This window comes from Typopeltis vanoorti, chromosome 5 (genome assembly GCF_054136105.1).
Source record: "Typopeltis vanoorti isolate ZY-2024b chromosome 5, IOZ_Tvanoo_1.0, whole genome shotgun sequence".
NCBI classification, from domain to species: domain Eukaryota; kingdom Metazoa; phylum Arthropoda; class Arachnida; order Uropygi; family Thelyphonidae; genus Typopeltis; species Typopeltis vanoorti.
The window spans coordinates 65,629,430-65,653,465 of record NC_143553.1 but is presented as its reverse complement, the minus strand read 5'-3'; the positions used below and the strand labels follow the sequence as shown (position 1 = coordinate 65,653,465).

Here is a 24,036-nt window from a genome sequence, read left to right as displayed (position 1 = left end):
GCTTGTCTCCCAACAATCTCCCGGATGCTGTTGTACCATGTCGAATAAAGACACCTAAGAAATGAAGTCAGAATTCCAGTAAAGAGCCGTTGGTGAACCACGCCAATGTATAGTCAGCGAAGGGCAACCTTCTAAGAAAGTATAAGTAAGTCGCAGAGGCCATAGAAACACGTGGCTCAGAAGTACAGAAGTCTTGCCATATTGGAAGTGAAAGCGTGGGGGGGGTAACGGAAACTCCTTGAACAAAGACAAGATAGTAATGTACAACCTTTTCATACATATTATAGAATTGTAGACGTAAAGAGGAATAGGAGCCAAGGATTTGAGGAGCTCCACACATTAACTTACCCATAGTGCCTTAATGACTGTTTGGACTAATTGTCTATGTCAAGTAAGCTGGTGCCATTCCAAGCTTGTGCCGAGAAGGGAACTTGATCTTTGAACTGTTTGTCAGGAAGAAGCTATTTGCTGTAGTGTTAGATATTAGCCTAAATTTCACTTAAATGTTGGGGGATAGAGATATTGCAGAATTAGAATTTGTATTCCATGTTAAAATATAAGTTAGAATGAGTTTGATATGCCATGTATAAAGTTTATATCTAATTGTGCCTAAGAAATGAGCATTGAGTAACCCTGTATGGATAAGTCGAGCCTGAGTTTAATAATATGACCGAGATATAGGATTTGCATTACTTAAGCAAAGAGATTGTAATTTTGGATATCTTAATCTAAAAAGGGGGGGGGGAGTTCAGACTCTGAATTTAATTCAAGGAAGGTAACCTAGCATTCAAATTGTTACTTAAAGTGTATCTATATTAGTGGTTTAATAAATGTATTCTTTTATATCAAAGTTCATGAGTTCTGATTTTCTGAGACTGAATTATCACTTATAAAACTTTCAGACCTGTGTGAGTGAAGGGGGAAGCAATTCATGTAAGAAAGAAAAGGGGGGGGGGGGAACCATGACTGCACATCACGTGATCCCTAATAAATTAATGTTATTTGTTTGAGTATCAGAATTTAGTTGCCAGCTGGCACAGTTATTCAAAAAATATAAATTTGTCAGCAATAAAATAACTGATATGCATGAGAGATAAGTAAAGCATAGAATAAAAGTAAATGATAATAATAAAAGAATAAGAGACACGTATATACAGAGATGTAACAATAGAGATGCCAGACTTGATATATCACCATGTGTCTTAGGTCATTGTCATCTGCCTTGACATACTTGTTTATGAGTCTTACTTTTGGTCAGGTTCCAAAGGGAGTGGAAGGAAGGCAAGATTGTACTGCTTCATAAGGAAAGTGATAAGACTCAACTACAAATTATAGGTCAACCAATATGTGTGTGTCTGGTTGTGATTAAAGTTTTGCAGAGGGTTAGTGAGGAACATGATCCAGAATTGGGGTAACAACAGGGGTATTCTCTTTGATGGACACCATGGGATACTAAAAGAAGATCATTTTAGTAATCCACTTATTATTATTATTGTTCCGGGAAACTCCAAGGAGTCGACAGACTCATCGAGGGAGGCCCTGACATCATGTCTGGAACAACTATTCAACATTCACACAGTATCTATCATATCTTGCCTTGAACTCATTCATGGTCGTAGCACCCACAACAGACTCTGGAAGCTTATTCCACTCATTCACCACTCTCCAAGTAAAAAACCTAGCTCTAACACCCTTGTCAACCACGCTCTTGCCCAGCTTCCATGCATGGCCCCTAGTCCTCCCACCACCAGTCATATTTTCAAAAATATCTTCTGGATCAATTTTATAAAAACCCTTCAGTAATTTGAATGTCTCAATCATATCACCCCTCCTTCGCCTATCGTCCAATTTCTGCAACCCACAAATCTTCAACCTATTCTCATAAGGTTCATTCCACAGACTTGCTATCATCTTGGTCACTCGTTTCTGGACCTTCTCCACTTCCTCCCCATCACGAAGAAACCCTGGTGCCCATAACTCGGCACAGAAGTCCAGATGGGGTCTTATCAAGGCTCGATACAGAGGAACAACAACTTGTTTGTCTCTGCATGTTAAAGTATTTTTCATAAGCCAAGTGATTTGGTGAGCTGTTTTAGTCACTTTTGCAATGTGCCCCCTAAACTTCAACTCCCTATCCACCAGCACTCCCAAATCCCTGGCCTCATCAATCTCCTGGAGTACGGTTCCACCAATGCGATATACTGCTGCTGTTCTTTTCACCCCAAAGTGCATAACCTTACACTTTGTCACATTAAACTGACATCCATTTTTCCTAGCCCAGTCCTCCAAACTATCCAAATCATCCTGTAAAATTTTGACATCCTGTGCACTCACAATTGCTCTACCCAACTTTGCATCATCAGCAAACAAGTGAACACTTCCTCTCAAATCCTTTCCAATATCGTTGATGAACAAATTGAAAAGCAGTGGTCCAAGAACAGAGCCCTGCAGCACTCCACTAGTCACAAGACGTCTTTTTGACTCCACTCCTGAATAAACCACTCACTGGTATCTCTCCTTCAACCACCCTCCTATCCATCTTACCAACCCTATATCTATCCCCATCTGCTCCAGTTTACTGATTAGGGTTCCATGTGGTATCCTGTCAAAGGCCTTGGTAAGGTCCAGTAGTATCACTGTAAACCCATTACCCCTATCCAGTTCAGCCGTCACTGTGTTATAAAACGTGAGCAAGTTACTGAGGCATGATCTACCCTTCACAAAACTATGTTGTCCCCCGTACAATATCCCATTTTCATCTATCCAATCCTGTATTCTTTTCTTGACTAATTTCTCTAAGACCTTGACAATGATTCCTGATATGCTAATCGGTCGGTAATTTACAACAGCAGTCTTGGAACCACCTTTGTGCAGTGGAACTATTTTCCCCTCCTTCCACCCGCTCGGGACTAACCCAGACTCAAATTAAACAAAATGGTCAAGGGTACTGACAATTCTTTAGCTGCTTCTCTTACTACACGAGCTGGTATACCATCCAATCCCACAGATGTATTGACATTGAGGTTATGCAATAGACTGCTCACCTCCACTTCATTCACCACAATTCCCGTATAATCTACTGGTTTATTCGTTTCTGCAATGTCACCACCTGGATGATATATTCTTGCAAAGTGCTCACTCGGTACTCAGCTATCTCAACTGATTCAGTTACCTCCCTACCATCGGCATTCTTTAAAATCATTCTGCCATGTACATTTTTCCTTTTACTTGCTACATATCTAAAAAACTGTTTAGGATTCTCTTTAGCCTGCATGGCCAATGTTCTTTCTTAATCCTTTTTTGCTTTTCTTACCACACTCGTCACCCTTCTGGCCTGCGCTTTATACAGTTCATGTGCCTGCCGGTCACCTTTCTCCTTAAATTCCCTCCATAGTTGTTTCTTTTTTTGCAGCTCAAGCTTAATGGTGTTATTCATCCATTTAACCCCTACTTGATTTATTATTCGGACTCTAGGTATACAGTCAGCCATTGCTTCATGCAAGCACTTCTTAACTACCTCCCATGCACTATCAACTTCTAGTCCTTGCAGTTTTACATGCCATGGCACTGAGCCAATCAAACTCCTAAGCTTGTCATACTTTCCAGCCCGATAATTCCACATGTACCCTGTCTTAATTGAAAATTCTACACCTTTAGCCACCTCCCAAGTCAAGACCCTATGATCACTCTCACCGATTGGTGGCAATGTGGTCATATTTGTTATAGCCAAATCTTCAGATGTAATTACTAGGTCAAGCACTCTCTGACCCCTAGTATTTTCCATTACATGCTGTCGCAGATAGTTATCCCTTAATAACCGCATAAAATCCAATTCCTTCCTCATGTGTGTCCTCTCCTCACTCCAATCAATGCGACCATAGTTGAAATCTCCCATAATAATCACCCTCCTTCCACTCATTTCTTCTATTTGCTTGTGCATACTGTCACCACCATCTTTTCCATCACCTGGTCTATAGCAGCACCCAATTGTATATTTAGTTCTGCTAGCCACATTCTCACACCAAATGGCCTCAAATGTGCTCTTTTCTCTATCCTGCAATTCAACTTCTATTCTCCTTGGCTGTAGCTCATCAGCTATCATCAACAATACTCCTCCCCGCATTTTATTCTCTCTGTCATTCCTGAACACACTATACCCATCACATTCAATCCCACTAGCTATATCATCTACAGTCAGCCATGTTTCACTAATACCAATAACCTGTGGTCTGGAAGTGCCAACCATGGCCAAAAACTCTTCCTTCTATTAAGACCCCCATTAGCCCCAACCCTACCTTGATGCCTTATATTAACTATCCCACTCTGGTTTGTTGTCCTTATTTGCTCTAGCATATTATATTCATTCTTACATTCAACTGCCTCCCTAAGGACTGTATATCTACTCCCCCCCCCTTAACAAATCTAGTTTCCCTGAATTTGCACATCCACTACATTCAGCAACACTTTCTCAAGTCTCCTTACACCATAACCATTCAAATGCAAGCCATCCATCTTATATAGATCCTTTCGCCCATCAAACTCACTCCACACGTCCACAAATTCCACACCACTCGTCATACATAACCCACGCATAAAGTCATTCGCAATTATGGCTCTCCTTTAAAACATTTCACTGTCATACCGTGGCAAAAGACTAATCATTCTAACTCTCTTACTCTTTTCTTTTGCTACCTCAAACAATTCATTCAGGTCTTCTATCATTTCCATTTTATCTCCTTTCAAATCATTCATACCTGCCACAACAATCATTTCTTTTACCCTTTCCTTTTGCTCTCTAATAGACTCAGTTACATCCTTTATGGTCGCACCAGGATTTTATTATAATAAGGTGACAGGCGTATTGGATAAGGATACACATACACACTAGTGTACTTGGATTTTGCAAAGGCTTTTGATAGATTGCCACATAATAAGTTGATAGTTAAATTGGAACATATGAGGTTGTATAATTGATTAGTGCATTGGATTGGAGATTGGCTGTCTAATGGATATCAGTAAGTTGTGATGGGAAAGCAGTATCCCATAAGAGGAAAGTGACTTGGTGTGCATCAGGGGTCTGTGTTAGTTACATCCTTTATGGTCGCACCAGGATTTTATTATAATAAGGTGACAGGCATATTGGATAAGGATACACATACACACTAGTGTACTTGGATTTTACAAAGGCTTTTGATAGATTGCCACATGATAAGTTGATAGTTAAATTGGAACATATGAGGTTGTATAATTGATTAGTGCATTGGATTGGAGATTGGCTGTCTAATGGATATCAGTAAGTTGTGATGGGAAAGCAGTATCCCGTAAGAGGAAAGTGACTTGGTGTGCATCAGGGGTCTGTGTTAGGGCCATTGCTGTTTAACTTGTATGTTAATGATATTGGGGAAGGTTTAAACTGGAGATATTCAATTGTTTGCAGATAATGGAAGTTGGGAAGAGCTGTGACGTGTAGAGAAGATGTTGTGGCTTCACTCAGTCTGTTCAAGTCTTCTTGTAAATGGGGATGGCTGTGAGGTTCTCAATTGAATGTTGCGTGTGTGGTGCATAAGGTTTTATAATTTGAAAAGAAGGATGGGATGCCAAGTATACAGTTGGTTAGGATATAGTGGAGGAGGAGGCGAAAATAAGAGATCTAGGGTTGATGGTGGATAGACCTAAAATTTAGAGAATACATTGCTAAAATTGTGAGAAAAGTGCAATGAATTTTGGCTGTGATGCATAGGACAGTGACTTGCATAAGAAAGGAGATTATGATTCCATTGTATAAGGCCTTGATTAGGTCACATATGAACTGCTGTGCACAGATTTGGTCACCTGGTTTTCAAAAGAAGGAAGAGAATGGTCCAGGGGATTCATGGCTGTGATAAGACTTATTGCAGTGTGTAGTGTATAAGGTTTTATAATTTGGAAAAGAAAGATGGGATGCCAAGTATACAGTTGGGTGGATGGGGAGAAGAAAATAAGAGACCTAGAGATGATGGTGGATAAAACCTAAAATTTAGAGAAACATATTGAGTCTGAAGAAAAGTTGAGAAAATGCCATTTTCAGAATCTGGTGGCATTTCGTTTTTATCAGATTAATGTTGAAGAGGTTTTTCATCGAAGGGTGGGAAATTGGGGAGAACAAGTAGTCATCTGTAGAAGCTGTATAAGGAGGTTGTGATCAAGGAAGTGAAAAGCAGGTTTTTTGCTTGGAGAGTAGTGAATGATTGGAATGCATTGCTTGAAAATGTGGGAACTGTAGAGAATATGAATGTATTTAAGGCACAGTAAGATGAGCTGTGTGTGTGTGTGTGTGTGTGTGAGAGAGAGAGAGTGAAAGAGACAGAGGGACCATTGTATGAGTCTATGACTTTAAGGCTGCTTGAAGATAATAAATACTTCAGAAGAGTCTAAGAAAAATTGTAGAAGAGAAACTTGGAGAACAACAAGCTGGGTTCAAGCCATTTAGAGTTATCAGAATCAGGTTTTCACATTACAACAAATGGTTGAGAAATTTGGATAATGTAGCCAGGATCTGTACATGGTACTAAGAAAAAAAGCTCTTCAGAACACTACAGTTATAGAGTGAATGGAACATTATATAGAAGAATATGTAATTTATATTTAAAGCGTAAATCAGCAGTTAGAATTAAAGGAATTTATTTTAATGAAAAATCAGGTGTAAACAAGGATGCACTTTATCTTCATATTTATCTACACGGATCACATTATGAAAAAAGTGTATTTGGCCTGATATCAAACTCGAAGATGTTAATCTCAGCTCTTTATTTTATTCTGATGATGATGTTCTACTAAATGTATCCCGCACAAGTCTTCAGATTTAATTAAATTGAATATCTACTGTAACAAACTTAGTATGAAAATTAGCAATTAAGAAAAAAAAAATGAAGATTGTGAAAATAAGCAGGAACTTTGGAAGTTCATCAGCTGCACATTAAATGGAATATCTATATAACAAGTAAAACATTTCATCTATTTAGGCACAGTTTTTAGTGAAGATGGAGAATTAAATAGACAACAGAACTGGCAGAGAGAGATTGTAGTAAGGAATCAACCGAATAAATTTGTGCTATAAGAGAGAATTTAGCCAAAACTCTAAACTAGCAGTATACAAAACAGCATTCAAACCAATTTTGTGGATCTGAGAGTTGGGTTATAAATAAAGCACTTCATCTTGAGAATACTGATTTGAGAGTTGTAAGAAAAATTGCGATGGGGGAGGTGAAGAAATGGCATCAATGGTAGAAAGATATTAAAAGAGATTGACATTGTTAACATTCAAGGATGTGTGAGCACAACCAATCTAAGTTGGTATAGTCACTTAAACAGAAGAGAGGAAGGGTTAGTAGAACAGGTGTTTGATGCCAGAATGGTAGGCAAAAGACTCAGAGAAAGACTTATATCTAGGTGAATTGGTGTAGTCAGTAGTGCTCTAGAAGATAGAAATATAAGCACTGACAGTATTGGAGTATTGATAGACTAATTTGAGGAAAAATTGTTGACAGGAGAGTAGTGATAATGCAGACTTATTCATGTGGTACTGTACAAATATCAGCTTTCAAAAGCACATATTATAGAAATATTCTGTGAATTTGGATGGCTAAAAAAAGATAACAAATGAACTGTTAGTACAGAATGTATAACAGTAGAAAGATCGCAACCTTGATGCTTGGTACAATGGTATGAACAAAACAGGGCAGCTAAGGTGAGAGTGGGTAGATGATTCGAAGGAGTGGTGCAGAAAGAGTTTGCAGGAGTTGAGTCACCTGGCAATGGACAGAAAGAAATGGCAAACAATGGTGAAACAAGCTGCAGACACTAACAAGCCTTTGATCCTTGGGCACTTATGATGATTAGGAAATTAGTGCTGGTGGTGGACTGAATTTGAGAGGAAAGGTTAGCAGAAGGATTTATATAATGCTGTTGGATTACATTTAAATTCAGTGTTAAGTGTCTCAAGAAGTGCAAGGTCAAGAAAGCTACAGCTGTTAAGGTGGATGCAGGTGTGTTGTGTGCTTGCACATGTGTGTGTGTGTGTGAAAGGCACTCATGAGGTGAATGAGTATGACCTAAATATGTGGATTCTAGTCTTTCAAGTGACAAAATTGAATGACAGGATAGTCAGTAAAGCTGTAAAGGTAGTTGATGTTTAAATCAGTGTTTCTCAAACTTCAGATATTTGTGTACACCTTCTTAAATTTTCATTATTACCAAGTACTCCTTACCAAGTACTCCAGGGTGAAAGGCTAATTTTAGGGAAGAAATTCAAGTACCTTGGGTTGGTTGTCAAGAGTAATGGTGACCTGGATGAGGAAATACAGCATCGAATAACATGCGGTTGGATGAATTGGAGGAAGATGAGCGGGGTCCTGTGCGACAAGAGAGTGAGTTGTAAGAGGAAAGGAAAGCTCTATAAGATGGTGGTGAGGCCGGCGATGCTCCATGGTGCAGAGACGTGGCCTATAACCAAGGCACAGGAGAGGAAGATGGAGATAGCGGAGATGCGGATGTTGAGATGGATGAGTGGTGTGACAAAGAAGGACAGGATAAGGAATGACTACATCAGAGGGACGGTTAAGGTGGGACCAATTGGCAAGAAGATACAAGGAAGTAGGCTGATGTGGTTTGGACATGTTGAGAGGAAGGGTGAGGAGTATGTTGGTAAACGAGTGGAGTATATGGAGTTGGAGGGAAGGAGGAATAGAGGCAGGCCTAAGCTCAGGTGGAGGGATAAGATGACAGAGGATCGTAGGGAGAAAGGATGGAGTCCGAAGGATGCCCTGGACCGGAGAACTTGGAAGAGGAAGGTTAAAGATTCGTGCGCCGACCCCGTTTAACATGGGATAAGGCAGAGTGAAAGAAGAAGACTTCTTATCAAAATAATAATAATAAATAAATAAGTATATTTCATTGTAAATGTCTATTTTATTTGAATTTAGATGTAAACAAAAAATATGATTTTTTTTTTAATAGAACAAAATTTATAAAGATACTATAAATTTTTACTTAATTTAAATAATTTATCAATGAAAGGAGTGAAATTTCTTATGGTGGGATAAAATTTCAGCAAAATTTGGCTCTATAAGTATTAATTTCAATCTCAGATGCGGTTTGACATCCATCTATATACAAGGGCTGAAAATCCAACTTCACAGAGCTATGAACTTGGAAATGGATAAATGAACTTTAGAGCTTTATCTGTTAATTCAGGAAATTCATTCTGTATTTGTAAAAAATTATAATATTTATTATAGGTATTATAACTTCCGTATATCATTAAAGCTATCACTGTAAAAGTAGTACAAACCTATTAATCGTTATTTTAACTAACAACAAATTTTTAATATGATCAAATAATGACGCACAATCTGCTTAACTGTCTTAATTACATCTACTAATGATTCATATAATTACTTTTTTATCAATCGCTATCGTACGCTCTTTGTGTTGTTGCAGGCTCGCAGTGTACGTTCATATACGAAGCTGAACGAAGATTCACGAGTGATCGCCTGCGAATTTGCAAACTATTCAAATGAAGCAGTTATCACAATTTGAATAGGAGAATTCATACATAATATATAATTTATTGAGAAATATATACTTTTAAAATAATTCTTTTTTCCTTAATAATGATTCCATGCATTAAAGAGGCATAACCGAAAATTGCCACGTACCGCCTGAAGACCTTTCACTTACCCCCAGGGGTACGTGTACCACACTTTGAGAAACACTGGTCTAAAGGTATGATACAGTTTATGTATACTAATGCTAGTAGTATCAGAAATAAGAGAAGAGTTTTTGGCATTTCTTGGTGAAACCTTGCCAAAAGTTATAGGCATTACTGAAACTTGGCTGAGAGCAGATAATGTAGTTACAGATATAGAATGTGAGGGGGGGGGATATAGAATTTACAGAGAGGATACAGAGAATACAATTAGAAAAGGAATAGTGCTAATGAAATTGTTACAATTAAAACTATATCAATTCACTGTATCTAATTAATCAATCGCTCTGTTTTTAAAAAGTTAGTAAATTACTAACTTTTTAAGTAAATGGCATGACTTACAAAATCATGCTCCCCCCCCATAACGAAATATCTACTCTTTTCTGAATTCCAATTTTTGATATGGATATGAGAGTCGCTGACCAAAGAGTAGTATGTAGAGGAAGCAGGTGACCAGCACTATACTGCAAGTCTCAGTTTTGTACTGCAGCTGTTTGATTTGCACATAAATGCTATAGGAAATGATTTGAAGGAAAATATTCAGTCATTTGCTGATGATGCAAAATGGGTGTGTGTGATAGTTTACAAAGGTAATGTAAAGAGCTTGCAGGATGATTTCAGTAGGCTGACAGTATGGGCAAAAGATAATAGATGCTGTTTTAATGTGGAAAAGTGCAAAGTTATGCATTTTGGGATAAAAATATTACATGCGGTTCACAGCATCAATGGAGCTGTGCTCCAAAAAACTGATGAAGCTAAGGATTTGAAGGTGCTGGCAGACAGAGAGTGGAAGTTCAGAATGCAAATTGCTAAGGTAGCCAAGACAGCTCATAGGATTACTTGATTATTGAAGACTGCAGTACTGAAAAGAGATAAGGAAGTTATCATTCCTCTTCATAAGGTCCTGATATGGTTACATCCGAATTAGTGTAATACAGGTCTGGTCACCTGGGATTCTTGGGTAGGAAGTGGTGGAGAGGATCCAGAGGTGAGTGATGGCTAGTGGTTCTAAGAAATGCTTTCTATGATGATAGATTGATTTTTCAAATGGTTGATGTGCAGAAAAGAGGGAATATGATAGAAACATTTTAGTTACGAAATGATTGATGCACAAGAAATATTTCAGCACTTGACTAGTTTGGGCAGAACATGGGATTATACCTAGAAATTGAGTAAAAGTGTGGTCTACAAATGTGTGAAGACTATTTTTTTTTTTTGCATAGAATGGTGAATGAGTAGAATGGGTTGCCAGGAGTGCTTTGTTGGTCATTGCATTTAAGGAGAGGTATGAACAGTATGCTTCTCCTGCAATGAGCCCTTGGACATCATGGAGGTTTCTGTGCAATCATAATTGATTTTCAAATGATATGCTATTTTAAGACAGCTTCATTTACATGAAAAAAGTTTAGCATGTAAGTTATTTTATTTTTTAACATTGCTCTTTTTAATGTGTATTTTTAAAGTATTTTTAAATTTTTGTAGACAGAAAAGAGATAAGATTTTTTTTTTAATGTTTATATAGATTTTGGAACATTGTAAAGATATACATTGGCATTTCATAGGTCACCTTCAGCGGAACAAAGTAAATAAACTAATAAGTAAGTCTAATAATTTTGGTTGTTTGAGATATGATACTAAGGTAAAGAATTCACATAGTATGTCACATTTTTTTCACTGTAATAACCTTAATACCTTTAATAATTATAATAATTTATTTTTCTTTTAAGCTGCTCCAAATTTGTATATGGTGGAAACAGTGGATTCAGAAAAGTTGGCTTATACAATTGAAAACGCCTGGAAAAACTTGAATAAAGAAGAAAAGCTAAAAGTGATGGTTCAAATAAATACAAGTAAAGAAGAAAGTGAGTTTTTAACTTTTGTATGTTTTATGTATGCTATGGCAGTCTTAAAATAAAAATGAAAAAAAAAGATCTATGTGGTATGATTTGTTCTGAAAAATATATTTTGCCATAATGCTTTAATATTGTTGCACAGCATTACATAATATTAGACAAATACTCATCTATTAAGTTATAAATTAAATATGCCAAGAAATTATATTATTCGTTTAATCAAGTGTAAGTAAACAAACTTCACACATGAAGTAACTTCACGACTGGGTAACTTGTACATAGAAGCTAATGATTTCACATCACTTGGGGTCAAACTAGTTTCTAGAACACCCTGAAGAAAAAATTTTCACATTCGAACCCAAACCAAAAATTTTGCTATGATATGTCGACGACGTCTTTGCAGTCTGGGATCATTACGAACAAGAATTACACTTGTTTCTAGATAAAATAAACCTCCTTCACCCTCACATCAACTTTACGCTAGAAAAAGAATCTCCACAGGGTATCTCCTTTCTGGATTTACACATTCAAAGAAAAGAAGATGGTTCCATCGCCATGTTTGTCTATCGCAAGCCTACATTTTCAGGTCACTACATTCACAATTCTTCTGCTCATCATCCATCTCAAAAATTTAGCATCATTAAATCATTAGTTACCAGAGCACACAGATTCTGCTCCTCTGAAGAATCTCTAAACCAAGAATTAGAAATAATCAAAAATACAGCCATACTAAATGGATACAATCTTAAAACAACTCAAAAAATCATCAGTCACTTCCCCACACATCAACCTAGACAAGAAGAAGCCCATAGGATTCCCATACCTTATGTCAAAGGCATCTCCGAACGTCTTTCAAAAATTATGAAGAAATACAATCTTGCCACTACCTACAAACCCATCAACCAGATCTATAACTTGTTACCTTCTCCTAAAGACACAAACTCTCACCTCTGATGTTACCTGGTGTGTGTGTATGATGTCCCATGTTCCTGCAAGTTGTCTTACTATGGACAGACAGGTAGATCTGTCCATAGAAGATCCTGATGTTCCGAAATGCATTTTGGAACATCAGGATCACATTCGTCTTTTCAAACTGTAGAAATCTGGCCTCGCTCAACATGGAGTTGAAAACCCAAACCATAGGATCCATTGGAAAAAGATAAAACTTTTACATAGATCTTTATATAAATATGAACGTTTGTATAAAGAAAGTGCTGAAGCCCTACTACACAGACCAAATTTAAACTGTAATGATGTTCTTGCTATTCCTAAAGTATGGGAAATTGTAATACAAAATTGTGTAAAATAATCTCTTTATATATGTTATCTTTTTTTTTTTTTTTTTCCAGTTATGTTTTAATTTATTTCTATAACATGCTACTGCACGCATATTGGGATTCCATTATAATAATGCACCCTAACTGTATGTTATTCCTAGTATTGTTTGAATTACTGTACTGAGGATGTCCCAAGATACTTGGGATGAAATATTTACGTATTAAAACTTATCACTGTGGTTAGTACGTGTGTTTTTTAGTGATGAATTCACCACAGGTTTCATTGTATAAAACAAAAACTTGCCTTAGTATCCCATAATGCAAAGCACATATCCTTACAAACAAGTATAATACTATGCATTATGTGAAGGGCCATTGCCCAGACTGGTTTTGGCCTCTATTGAGGTCCTATCAGTGGGAGCCGGATCCAGAAGTGATACCAAGGTTGAAGTAATGCAGAAGTCATATTTCCATATACAAGAAAGGTGTCAAATGTAGCCAAAAAGGTATCACACATTATTGCTAAAACACTCTGGATTAGAGATAGTTGTTGAAAGTTTTTCCACTTGGTTATACTATAAATTAAAGATGCCAAGAAATTAGACGCACTGACCTATAAGACGCACCTCCTTTTTTGTACACATTTTTTAGGAAAAAAAATTTATCGCTGAATATAATAATGAATTTACAGTATTTCAAATATAAAGTAATAAGTAGTAAAGTAAATAAAGCATTCCTTTATTTACTTTATTATTTTATATATAAAGTAATAAAGCATTCCTTTAAAGGCTATGTAATGGTCTCCTCTCAGTTATACAGCTTAGACCCTTAAGCACCCAAAATTTGTCTAGGCGCCCTGGCAGACTGTCGAAGAAGCCTGCCCTGCTAGTATGGGATCAGTTTCGTTCTCACAGAACAGAAGATGTTAAAAATAAACTCATGGAATTGAAAACTCAATTAGCTGTAATTCCAGGAGGTCTATACATAGCCTTTAAAGGAATGCGGAGAACTGACCAGGGCTTCTGACCTAATGTCCAATCCTCACCTTCTCGTGGTGCACCATGTTGGGTATCTACTTGGATACTGAATGAATGAGGATGGACTGGCAATTTGGGATTTAGCCGACCAAATTGTATTCTTATTGGTTAAACCAAAATAAAAAATGATGGCACAACATGACAAAATTTCATGCCGGCTGGGGCGTTACCCGGTTAAACAAGGCCCCCATTGTTTTCGCCAGGGAACCAGGGCAAACAGTGAAAAGTCAGTTACTGGAACAAATCTGAAAACAAACCCCAACTCAACATCACCAGAGTTAAAGATCAGTACTATCAACGTAAGAAGCCTGAATAGCAAAGAAATGGAGCTAGCTGAGGAATTAGATAAGTACCAGATCGACATAATAGGGGTGACTGAAACAAAAAAGACAAAAACTGGTGAGATCTTTCTGAGCAATAAATACAAAATGTTATATTCAGGCAATGTCAATCAAGGAAAAGAAGGAGTAGCCATAGTATTCAACACAAATACGAGGCTAATCTTCTTGAATGGCAGTAATTCTCAAGTAGAGTAATGGGGGCAAATATGAGAATGGGGAACTGGACTATGGTCCCACAGAAGGTTCTATTAAGGTAGAAGTGGAGGAATTTTTTGAGGCTTTAGAAAAAGCAACTGACACAATGAAAAATAAAAAGTTGGTCCTTGTTGGCAATCTAAATAGCAGAGTAGGAAATGATTGTGAGACATACAAAAATATTTTGGGAAAATTTGGAGAAAAGAGCAAAGCTAATAATAATGGCAAATACCTGTTGGATTTCTGCTTAGGACATGGACTGGTTATTGTTTCAACATAAAAATGTGCACAAATTCACATGGAGAGAAGAGGCTAGGAATAAGAAAAGTCTCATTGACTATGTTATTGTTGATAGTGATGTTTTCTCCCTGGTGCAGGACACCAGAGTGTACAGAGGATTTGAAATTGGAAGTGATCACTATTTAGTCTTGAGCAAGATAAAATTGAATTTCATATTGAAAAGAATAACATGTAAGAAAGAAGTTTTAAAGCGAATAAAAGTTGAGCAGCTCTCAGATGTGAACTGTAGACTAAAATACACAAAGATTATTAAAGAAAAAATGAAAGAGTTTGAGAACAGGAATCAAACCTTGGAGATTCAGTGGCAAACTCTGAAGAAAACATTGAATGATTCTGCCAGAGAGGCATGTGGTGAGGTTGTCTGTAAGGATAAAAAATTCAGAACTCCCTGGTGGACACAGGAAGTTAAAGAGGCAGTGAAGGAAAAGAAGAAAGCATATCAAAAGTTCCTGGCAAATAAGTCAGCTTGTGCTCTTGGAGAATATAGAGACAAATGCAAGAATGCTAAACACTGTGTAAAACTAGCTAAACAAAAGTCATGGGAGGACTTTGGCAAGAATATAGAAAATAAATATCAAGAAGGTGTCAAAATATTCTGGAGGTTGTTGAAGAAGCATAGAAATGGAGGAAAGAGTGCTGTAAAAAGAATTAGAGATGTTAAAGGTGACATGAAAACGGGAGAAAAAATATCCTTGAAGTATGGAGTAATTACTTTGAAAAACTGCTAAATTAAACAAGCAGTGATGACAGCACAGTGGTAAAAAACACTGCCCAGGCATGCAGTCAGGAATACATATCCATACTTGAAGTAGAAAAAAAGCCATCAAAGGCCTGAAATGTGGAAAGGCAGCAGGAGTAGATGATATTTGACCAGAAATGCTGAAGTATGGTGGTATAAGAGTCTTACAGTGGCTGCACTGCATAGTTCAGAAAGCCTGGACAGAGGGACGAATTCCCGATGATTGGAGTACAGCTCTCATGTTACCCATATATAAAAAAGGGTAATAAAACTGAATGTGAGAATTACAGAGGTATTTCCCTACTGAGTGTTCCTAGCAAGATCTATACAAGTATACTTGAGAAACAGTTGAGAAGAATTGTGGAAGAAAAGCTTGGTGAAGAACAAGCTGGATTCAGGCCAAATAGAGGCTGTCAGGATCAGATCTACAGTTTACAACAAATAGTTGAGAAAGCATGGGAATATAACAAAGATCTGTACTTAAGTTTTGTCGATTTGGAAAAGGCATATGACAAGGTGCCAAGATAGAAGCTATTCAATACTCTGCAGTTATATGGTGTCAATCGGGCATTATATCAAGCAATACTTAGTCTTTATTTGAGTTGTAAGTCAGCAGTTAGAATTGAAGGAAGTACAGGAAGATAGTTTAATGTTAAATCTGGTGTGAGACAAGGATGTACATTATCCCCTCTGTTATTCGTTATCTATATGGATCACATTATGAAGGAAAGTGGTATTAAACATGATATCAAAATTGGAGATGTTAATGTCAGCTCTTTGCTTTATGCGGATGATGTTATACTTCTAAATAAATCTGCTATAAGTCTGCAAGATTCTCTGACTAAATTGAATAGCTGTTGTAATAGATGTGGTATGAAGGTCAGCAATAAAAAGACAAAGACAATGAAAATAGGCAGAATCATTGAAAATGTCAACTGTGTTGTGAATGGAGAACCTGTGGAACAAATAAAACATTTCAGCTATTTAGGCACGATTTTTACTGAAGATGGTAAATTAAATATAGAAATAGACAACAGAATCAGCAAAGCTGGTACGGTGGGAAGTCAATTGAATAAATTCATATGGAATAAGAGAGAAATTAGTCGGAACACTAAATTAGTTGTATACAAGACAGTGTTCAAACCAATTTTAACTTATGGATCTGAGCGCTGGGTCAGAAGTAAAACACTTGACCAAAGACTAGAGACCACAGATATGAGTGTCCTGAGAAAGATTATAGGCGTGAACAGATTGCATCAATGGCAATATCATATTAAAAACGAGGATATTAGGAAAGAACTTAGCATTGTCAACATCCAGGAATGTGTTAGCAGAGCTAATCTCAGGTGGTATGATCACTTAAACAGAATGGGCGAGGAAAGATTAGCAAAGCAAGTGTTCTCTGCCAGGTTGGCAGCAAAAGGACCTAGAGGAAGACCAAGATATAGGTGGATTGATATGGTACAAAGTGCCTTAGACGATAGAAATATAAGATCTGATAATGTTGGAGTCTTGACAAGTAACAGACTGATTTGGAGGAAAATTGTAGATAGGAAATTAATAATGATGTAATTTTTTTCATGTAGTACTATCATATCCTGTACACCCCTTGAGGGTACATGGCAGGAATTTGATGATGATGATGATGAACTTCATTCCTCCTCCATCCATCCAGCCTTTTTCGTGAACATGTACAAACACTCCTTTAAGCAGTTTTTCTTTGGGTAGTATCTTCCTTTTAAAATGAATAGTGGCGGAAATTTTGTTCAATCAGCACAGCAGGATAAACAACGTAGTGAGTTTTTTCGTGTCCCAAAGTTTTAACAGCAACGCCTTTTGTGCTCTTGGAATCCGCAGTTTTGTTTGAGGGCATATCAAACGTCAACTGAACCTCGTCCATGTTTCCTATTTGCGCAAGTTCAAAATTTTCTTGTTCCCTTGCATTAATGACGAATCGATGAAATTCAATAATTTTTTCTTCGTATTCAGCTAGCATCTTTTGTGATATTTTTGTTTTAGTCTGCATACATAGCTGGTTTCTCTTCATGAATCTTGAACACCATGATGTTGATCCAGTAAAGTTGACGATCCCTCTGTTAGTGGCTATCGCTTTCACTTGATGAATAATCATTTTCGTAGACACTGAAAGTCCCTTTTTTATGTGGTCTAAAATCCAAGTATTCAATTCTGCCTCAATGTCAGTTGCTTTTCTTAGATCCTCTTTCTGATTCCACCAAGTTCTTATTATTTTTTCAGTTGGGAGTGGCCCGAAATGCTTCTCTGCAGCCCTGTTTCCATGTTCTTTAGCATACGCAATCACAAATAGCTTGTATGCAATACCAACATTTTTCAGCCGTAATTTGCCAAGAAATTTAGAGACAATTTAATGACAGAAATTTATCACCATTCACAACAACCGCAACAACATGCGCATCCACTGAACTCTACGTAACTGGAATGCTCTCACACATCGCAAGGAAGCAAGAAAAATCGCGTAACTCAGAACAGAGAAAATTTCCAGAAATGAAAGTAATAAAAAAAACTGAGTATCGGCATATAAGATACACCCTGTTTTTCAGACCTATTTTCAAAGAAAAAAAGTGCATCTTATACGCCGGCAAATACGGTATATTCTTGGTTTAATTCTTTATCCAAGTATAAGCAAAGAAAGTTTGCATGTGAAATAACTTCACAACTGGGCAACTTGTATATAGAAACTAATGACTTCACATCACTTGCCTTAACTTATCAAAACTGGTCTGGGTAGTGACCATACCCATAATGCATAGCATTATACATGTCTGTAAAGATATGTGCTTTATATTGCAGGATACTAAGGCAAGTAATGTGAAGTCATTAGCTTCTATATATGAGTCGCCCAGTCGTGAAGTTACTTTACGTGCAAACCTTGTTTGCTTACATTTGGTAAAGGATTAAACCAAGAATATAATTTCTTGGCATCTTTAATTTATAAAGATGCCAAGTATAACCAAGTGGAGAGACTTTCAACATCTATTAAATTAGTTGATATCACTCTCCTCAGTGTTATATGAGGAGAGTTTTTGAATGGTATACATATATATATATCATTCTAAAATAAGTATTGCAACACTCCACAGCTTTATAATGAAATATATGATATCTGTATTCTTATTGTCACACGTGGTATATAGTGCTGTATAAAGCAAAAAGATATACCGTATATTATCGTGTATAATGAGAAAAATGTATGGTAAAAAATACTACTTAAAGTTAGGGGTTCGCATTATATGCAGATCCTAAAAAATATAACATCTTATTAGACTTACACACATAATATATACTACCCAATGCCTATGCAACCAAATCTACTTGACCCACTCGCATTCTGTGACTAAGCGTGCATAGTATCTGTGCATAAAGCTACTTACATTACTGGCTTTATGTGCAGATACGATACTCGCTCGGTTGCTGAATAATAGAGCACAGTTAGGTATATCAGTTTAACCACAGTTTATTTTAAATATTATTCGTTAAACAAACCTAGCCTGAAAATGAACCAACAGAAACGTAAACGTTCATCTTTTGAAGGAGGATTTAAATTGCGAGTCATGCAGTTTGCAGAAGAACATAATAACAGTATTGCTATGAGAGAATTTGGTGTAGCAGAGAGTAGTATTAGACTTTGACGTAAGCAAAAAGACAGTCTTGAAAAAAATCCCCAAAACGAAACGTGCCTGTCATGAAGATGTAGCATCCTTTCCAGAACTCGAAGAAGAGCTAAATGAATGGATTTTGACGCAACGACAAGATGTCATTATAGTAACAAGAACTGCAATTCATTTTCAAGCTCTACAACTCAAGAATGGTAAATTCAAAGACACACCAGGTATTTCATCTTTTCTTGCTTCGCCTGGGTGGTGCGACAGATTTATGGAATGCAAAGATTAACATTACGACACCAAACAAAAATTGCGCAGAAGTTACCAAAGCAGCTTGAAGAAAAAGTGCTGTCCTTCCATAAATTTATCATAAAATTACGGAAGTGTCATGGATATGGATGAGATGCCCATGTTCTTTGATATGCCTGGGAATCGAACAGTAAACTCAGTTGGTGAAAGGGATGTCTTCATAAAAACAATGGGACATGAAAAAACACATTTTACCGTTGTCCTAGTATGTATGGCAGACGGAACCAAATTAAAGCCGACAGTGATATTTAAAAGGAAGAAAATTCCAAAGCATATGAAATTTCCACCAGGTGTAATTGTTTGTGCCAATCAGAAAGGTTGGATGGATGAAGAAGGTGTACAATTGTGTCTGGATCAAGTATGGAAGTCCAGGTAGCTTGTTACGTCAACAAAGCATGCTAGTCTGGGATATGTTCTGGGTGCATTTAACGGAGGCAAGCAAAGAGAAAGCATGTGAGCTACATACAGACCTAGCAGTCATACCGGGTGGTCTAACTTCCGTTTTGCAGCGGCTTGATGTCAGCTTGAATAAGCCGTTTAAAGATCACTTACGTGAAAAATGGAGAGAATGGATGTCATCTGGTTTGGTGAAGATGACAAAGGATGGGAATTTTCAGAAGCCTGAGATCACCCTAGTCACTAGCTGGGTTAAAGAAGCATGGGATTCGATTGAAAGCTGAAATAATTCAACGCTCATTTCTTAAATGTGGAATAAGTAATTCAATGGATGGATCCGAAGATCACATCACATACGAAAGCGAGGATGATGCACAACAAAATGGAGAGCATGAAGACGATGACAACTGCTACACTGATGACACAATCCCTACAAATGAATTTATAAATGAAATGTTTGATAACTCAAAAGATGAAGATGAATTTAAAGGATTTTGACATTTTATTTTAAAATAAATATTTCTTTCGTTAATTCGTATTGTATTATTTATAATGTTATGGAACAAGATTAACAGATCGCATTATACGTGGACATGGCATTTTAGGGCTAGTTTTCAAACAAAATTTCTAGTTCGCATTATACGTGGATCGCATTATATACGATAATATACGGTACTTCTAGAGTTGACTATATATGCTGTCAGTGGCACATTAAAAAGAATGTATGATTTTAAAAGAGGTGTTATCATATAATGTCATATCTGTGTCCTTTGTTCACGATATAGTTAAAAGAGTGCATTACTTAAAATTATTATTATTACGCGCGACTCCAGGGAGTCCTTACACTCATCGAGGGAGGCCCTAAACATCATGTCCACACAACTATATGACATTCTCACAGTACCTATCATACCTTGCCTTGAACTCACTCACCGTCATAGCACACACAACAGACTCTAGCAGCTTATTCCACTCATTTACCACTCTAAAAGTAAAGAACCCAGTTCTAACACCCCTGTATAGAAACCCAGCTTCAATAGGTGTCCCCCTAGTTCTCCCACCACCAGTCCTGATCTCAAAAATATCCTCTGAATTAATCCTATAGAAACCCTTTAGCAATTTGAAAGTCTCAATCATATCTCCCCTTTTCCATCTATCAACTAATTTCTGCAATCCACAAATCTTCAACCTGTTCTCATATGGTTCATTCCATAGACCCACTGTCATCTTAGTCACTCGCCTCTGGATCCTCTCCACCTCCTCCCCATCAAGAAGGAACCTAGGTGACCAAATCTGGGCACAGTAGTCGAGATGAGGTCTTATCAAGGCTCGGTACAGAAGTACAATAACTTGCTTGTCTCTGCTCGTCAAGGTATTCTTCAGCAACCAAGTGATTTGATGAGCTGATTTGGCCACTTTGGCAATGTGCCCCCTAAACTTCAACTCCCTATCCACCAACACACTACTAAATCTCGTGCCTCATCAATTTCCTGGAGTACAGTTCCACCAATGTGGTATACTGCTGCTAATCTTTTAACCCCAAAATACATAACCTTACATTTTGCCACATTAAATTGACATCCATTCTCCTTAGCCCAGCCCTCCAAACCATGCAAATCATCCTGCAAAATTTTGACATCTGCATTCACTATCGCCCTACCCAACTTTGCATCATCAGCGAACAAATGAACTGTTCCTCTTAGATCCTTCCCTATATCGTTAGCGAACAAATTAAACAGCAGTGGTCCAAGAACAGAACCCTGCAGCACACCACTAGTCACAGGCCGTCTTTTGGACTCTTCTCCTGAATAAACAACTCTTTGATATCTCTCCATCAACCACCCACCTATCTATCTCACAAACCCTATAATCCATTCCCATATGTTGTAGTTTACGGATTAGAATTCCATGTGGTATCCTGTCAAACGCCTTTGCCAGGTCCAGCAGTATCACTGTAAACCCATTACCCATATCCAATTCAGCCATCACCTTGTTATAAAACTTGAGCAAGTTACTGAGACATGATCTACCCTTCACAAAGCCATGCTGTCCTCCGTACAGTATCTCATTTTCATCAATCCATTCCTGTAATTTTCCCTTGACTACTTTCTCCAAGACCTTGACAACGACTCCTGATATGCTGATCAGTCGGTAATTTGCAACCGTAGTCTTGGATCCTCCTTTACGCAGTGAAACTATTTTCCCCTCTTTCCACACCTTCGGGACTAAACCAGACCCGAGACTCGGATTAAACAACATGGTCAAGGGCACTGATAATTCCTTAGCCACTTCATGTAAGACCGGTGCCGGTATACCATCCAATCCCACAGATGTATTCACGTTAAGGTTCTGTAATAGACTATTCACCTCCACTTCATTCATCACAATTCCCATATAAACTAATGGTTCCTTCATTTTTCAATGTGACCACCTGAATGATATACTCTTGTAAAGTGCTCGCTCAGTAACTCTACTATATCGACTGATTCAGTGACTTCCATCATCATTCCTTAAAATCATTTTGCTGTGTACAGATTTTTTCTTGCTTGCAGCATATTGAAAGAACTGTTTTGGATTTTCTTTAGCTTGCATAACTAGTTTCCTTTCATAATCCGCTTTTGCTTTTTTTTACCACACTCGTTACCCTTCTGGCCTGCACTTTATACCGTTTGTGTGCCTGCAGGTCACCCCCTTTCTTTAAATTCCCTCCACAGTTGTTTCTTTTTTTGCAGCTCAAGCTTAATGGTGTTATTCATCCAATTAACCCCTACTTGTTTTACTATTTGTACCCTAGGTATACAATCAGCCATAACCTCCTGTAAATGATCCTTGACCACTTCCCATGCGCTATCGACATCCAGCCCTTGCAGTTGTACATGCCATGGCACTGATCCAAGCAATCTCCTAAGCTTGCCATACTTGCCAGCACGGTAATTCCACATATACTCTGTCTTAATCGAAAATTCCACACCTTTAGCCACCTCCCAGGTCAAGACCTTATGATCACTCTCACCAATAGGTGGCAACATGGTCATATTCATTACGGTCAAATTCTGAGATGTTATTACCAGGTCAAGCACTCTCACACCCCTAGCAGTTTCAATTACATGCTGTCTCAGATAGTTATCCCTTAATAATTGAATAAAATTCATTTCCTTCTTCACATGTGTCCTCTCATCCTTCCAATCAATGTTACCATAATCAAAATCTCCCATAATAATTACCCTCCTTCCACTCATTTCATCAATTTGTTTATGCATACTATCTCCACCATCTATTCCATCACCTGGTCTATAGCAGCACCCAACTATATATTTTATTCTGCCAGTCTCAATCTCACACCAAATAGCCTCAAATGAGCTCTTTTCACTATCCTGCGATACAATTACAATTCTCCTAGGCTGCAGTTCATGAGCTATCATCAATAGCACCCCTGCCCCCATTTTATTCTCTCTGTCCTTCCTAAACACACCATAACCTACACATTCTATCCCACTAACTATATCATCTCAGCCATGTTTCACTGATGCCAATAACCTGTGGCCAGGAAGAGCCAATCAAGGCCAAAAATTCTTCCTTCTTGTTCCTACTACTCCTGGCATTAGTATACATGAAATGCATTGATCCCTTTGTCCCACCCCTATCTTGATACATTATTCTAAATATCCCATTCCCATTTTTTGTCCTTAGTACTGGCTCGGGTACATTATATACATTCTTACACTCAACTGTCTCACTGATGTCCGCATATCCACTCTCTCCCCCCCCCCCCCTCCTTGGTAGTTCTAGTTTCCCTGGTTCTGCACATCCATTTTCACTTCATTCAGCAACAGTTTTTCCAGTCTCCGCACACCAAACCCATTCAAATGCAGCTCATCCATCTTGTATAAATCTTTTCACCCATCAAACTCATTCCACACGTCCATGCATTCAACACCACATCATATGCATAACCTGCGCATAATGTCATTTGTGATTACGGTCCTCCTTCTAAACTCCTCTCTGTCATACCGCGGCAACAGACTCACCATTCTAACTCTGTCACTCTTTTCTTTCTCTACCTTTAACAATACTTTCAAGTCCTCTCTCATGAAAATCAATTGCAGATAGCTGATAGAAATGTGAGGGTGCCACCTATTAGCTAGCAAGCACAGAGGAACACCTAGAAAGGTAATACCAAGTGATCAATGTATACTCCAAAGG

The 24,036-nt window shown here is 37.6% G+C and overlaps 1 protein-coding gene across 3 annotated transcripts in view; it reads left to right on the top strand.

Annotated features, from left to right (window-relative positions):
- LOC150106485 (pyridoxal phosphate homeostasis protein) overlaps positions 1 to 24,036 on the top strand; it is a 171,803-nt gene that overhangs the window by 88,016 nt on the left and 59,751 nt on the right. For all 3 annotated transcript variants that reach the window (XM_090392475.1, XM_090392473.1, XM_090392474.1), the window contains 2 exons: positions 11,268 to 11,343; positions 11,473 to 11,607. In XM_090392475.1, coding sequence (XP_090248601.1) covers positions 11,268 to 11,343; positions 11,473 to 11,607 — 211 coding nt within the window. The remainder of the gene's footprint in view (positions 1 to 11,267; positions 11,344 to 11,472; positions 11,608 to 24,036) is intronic.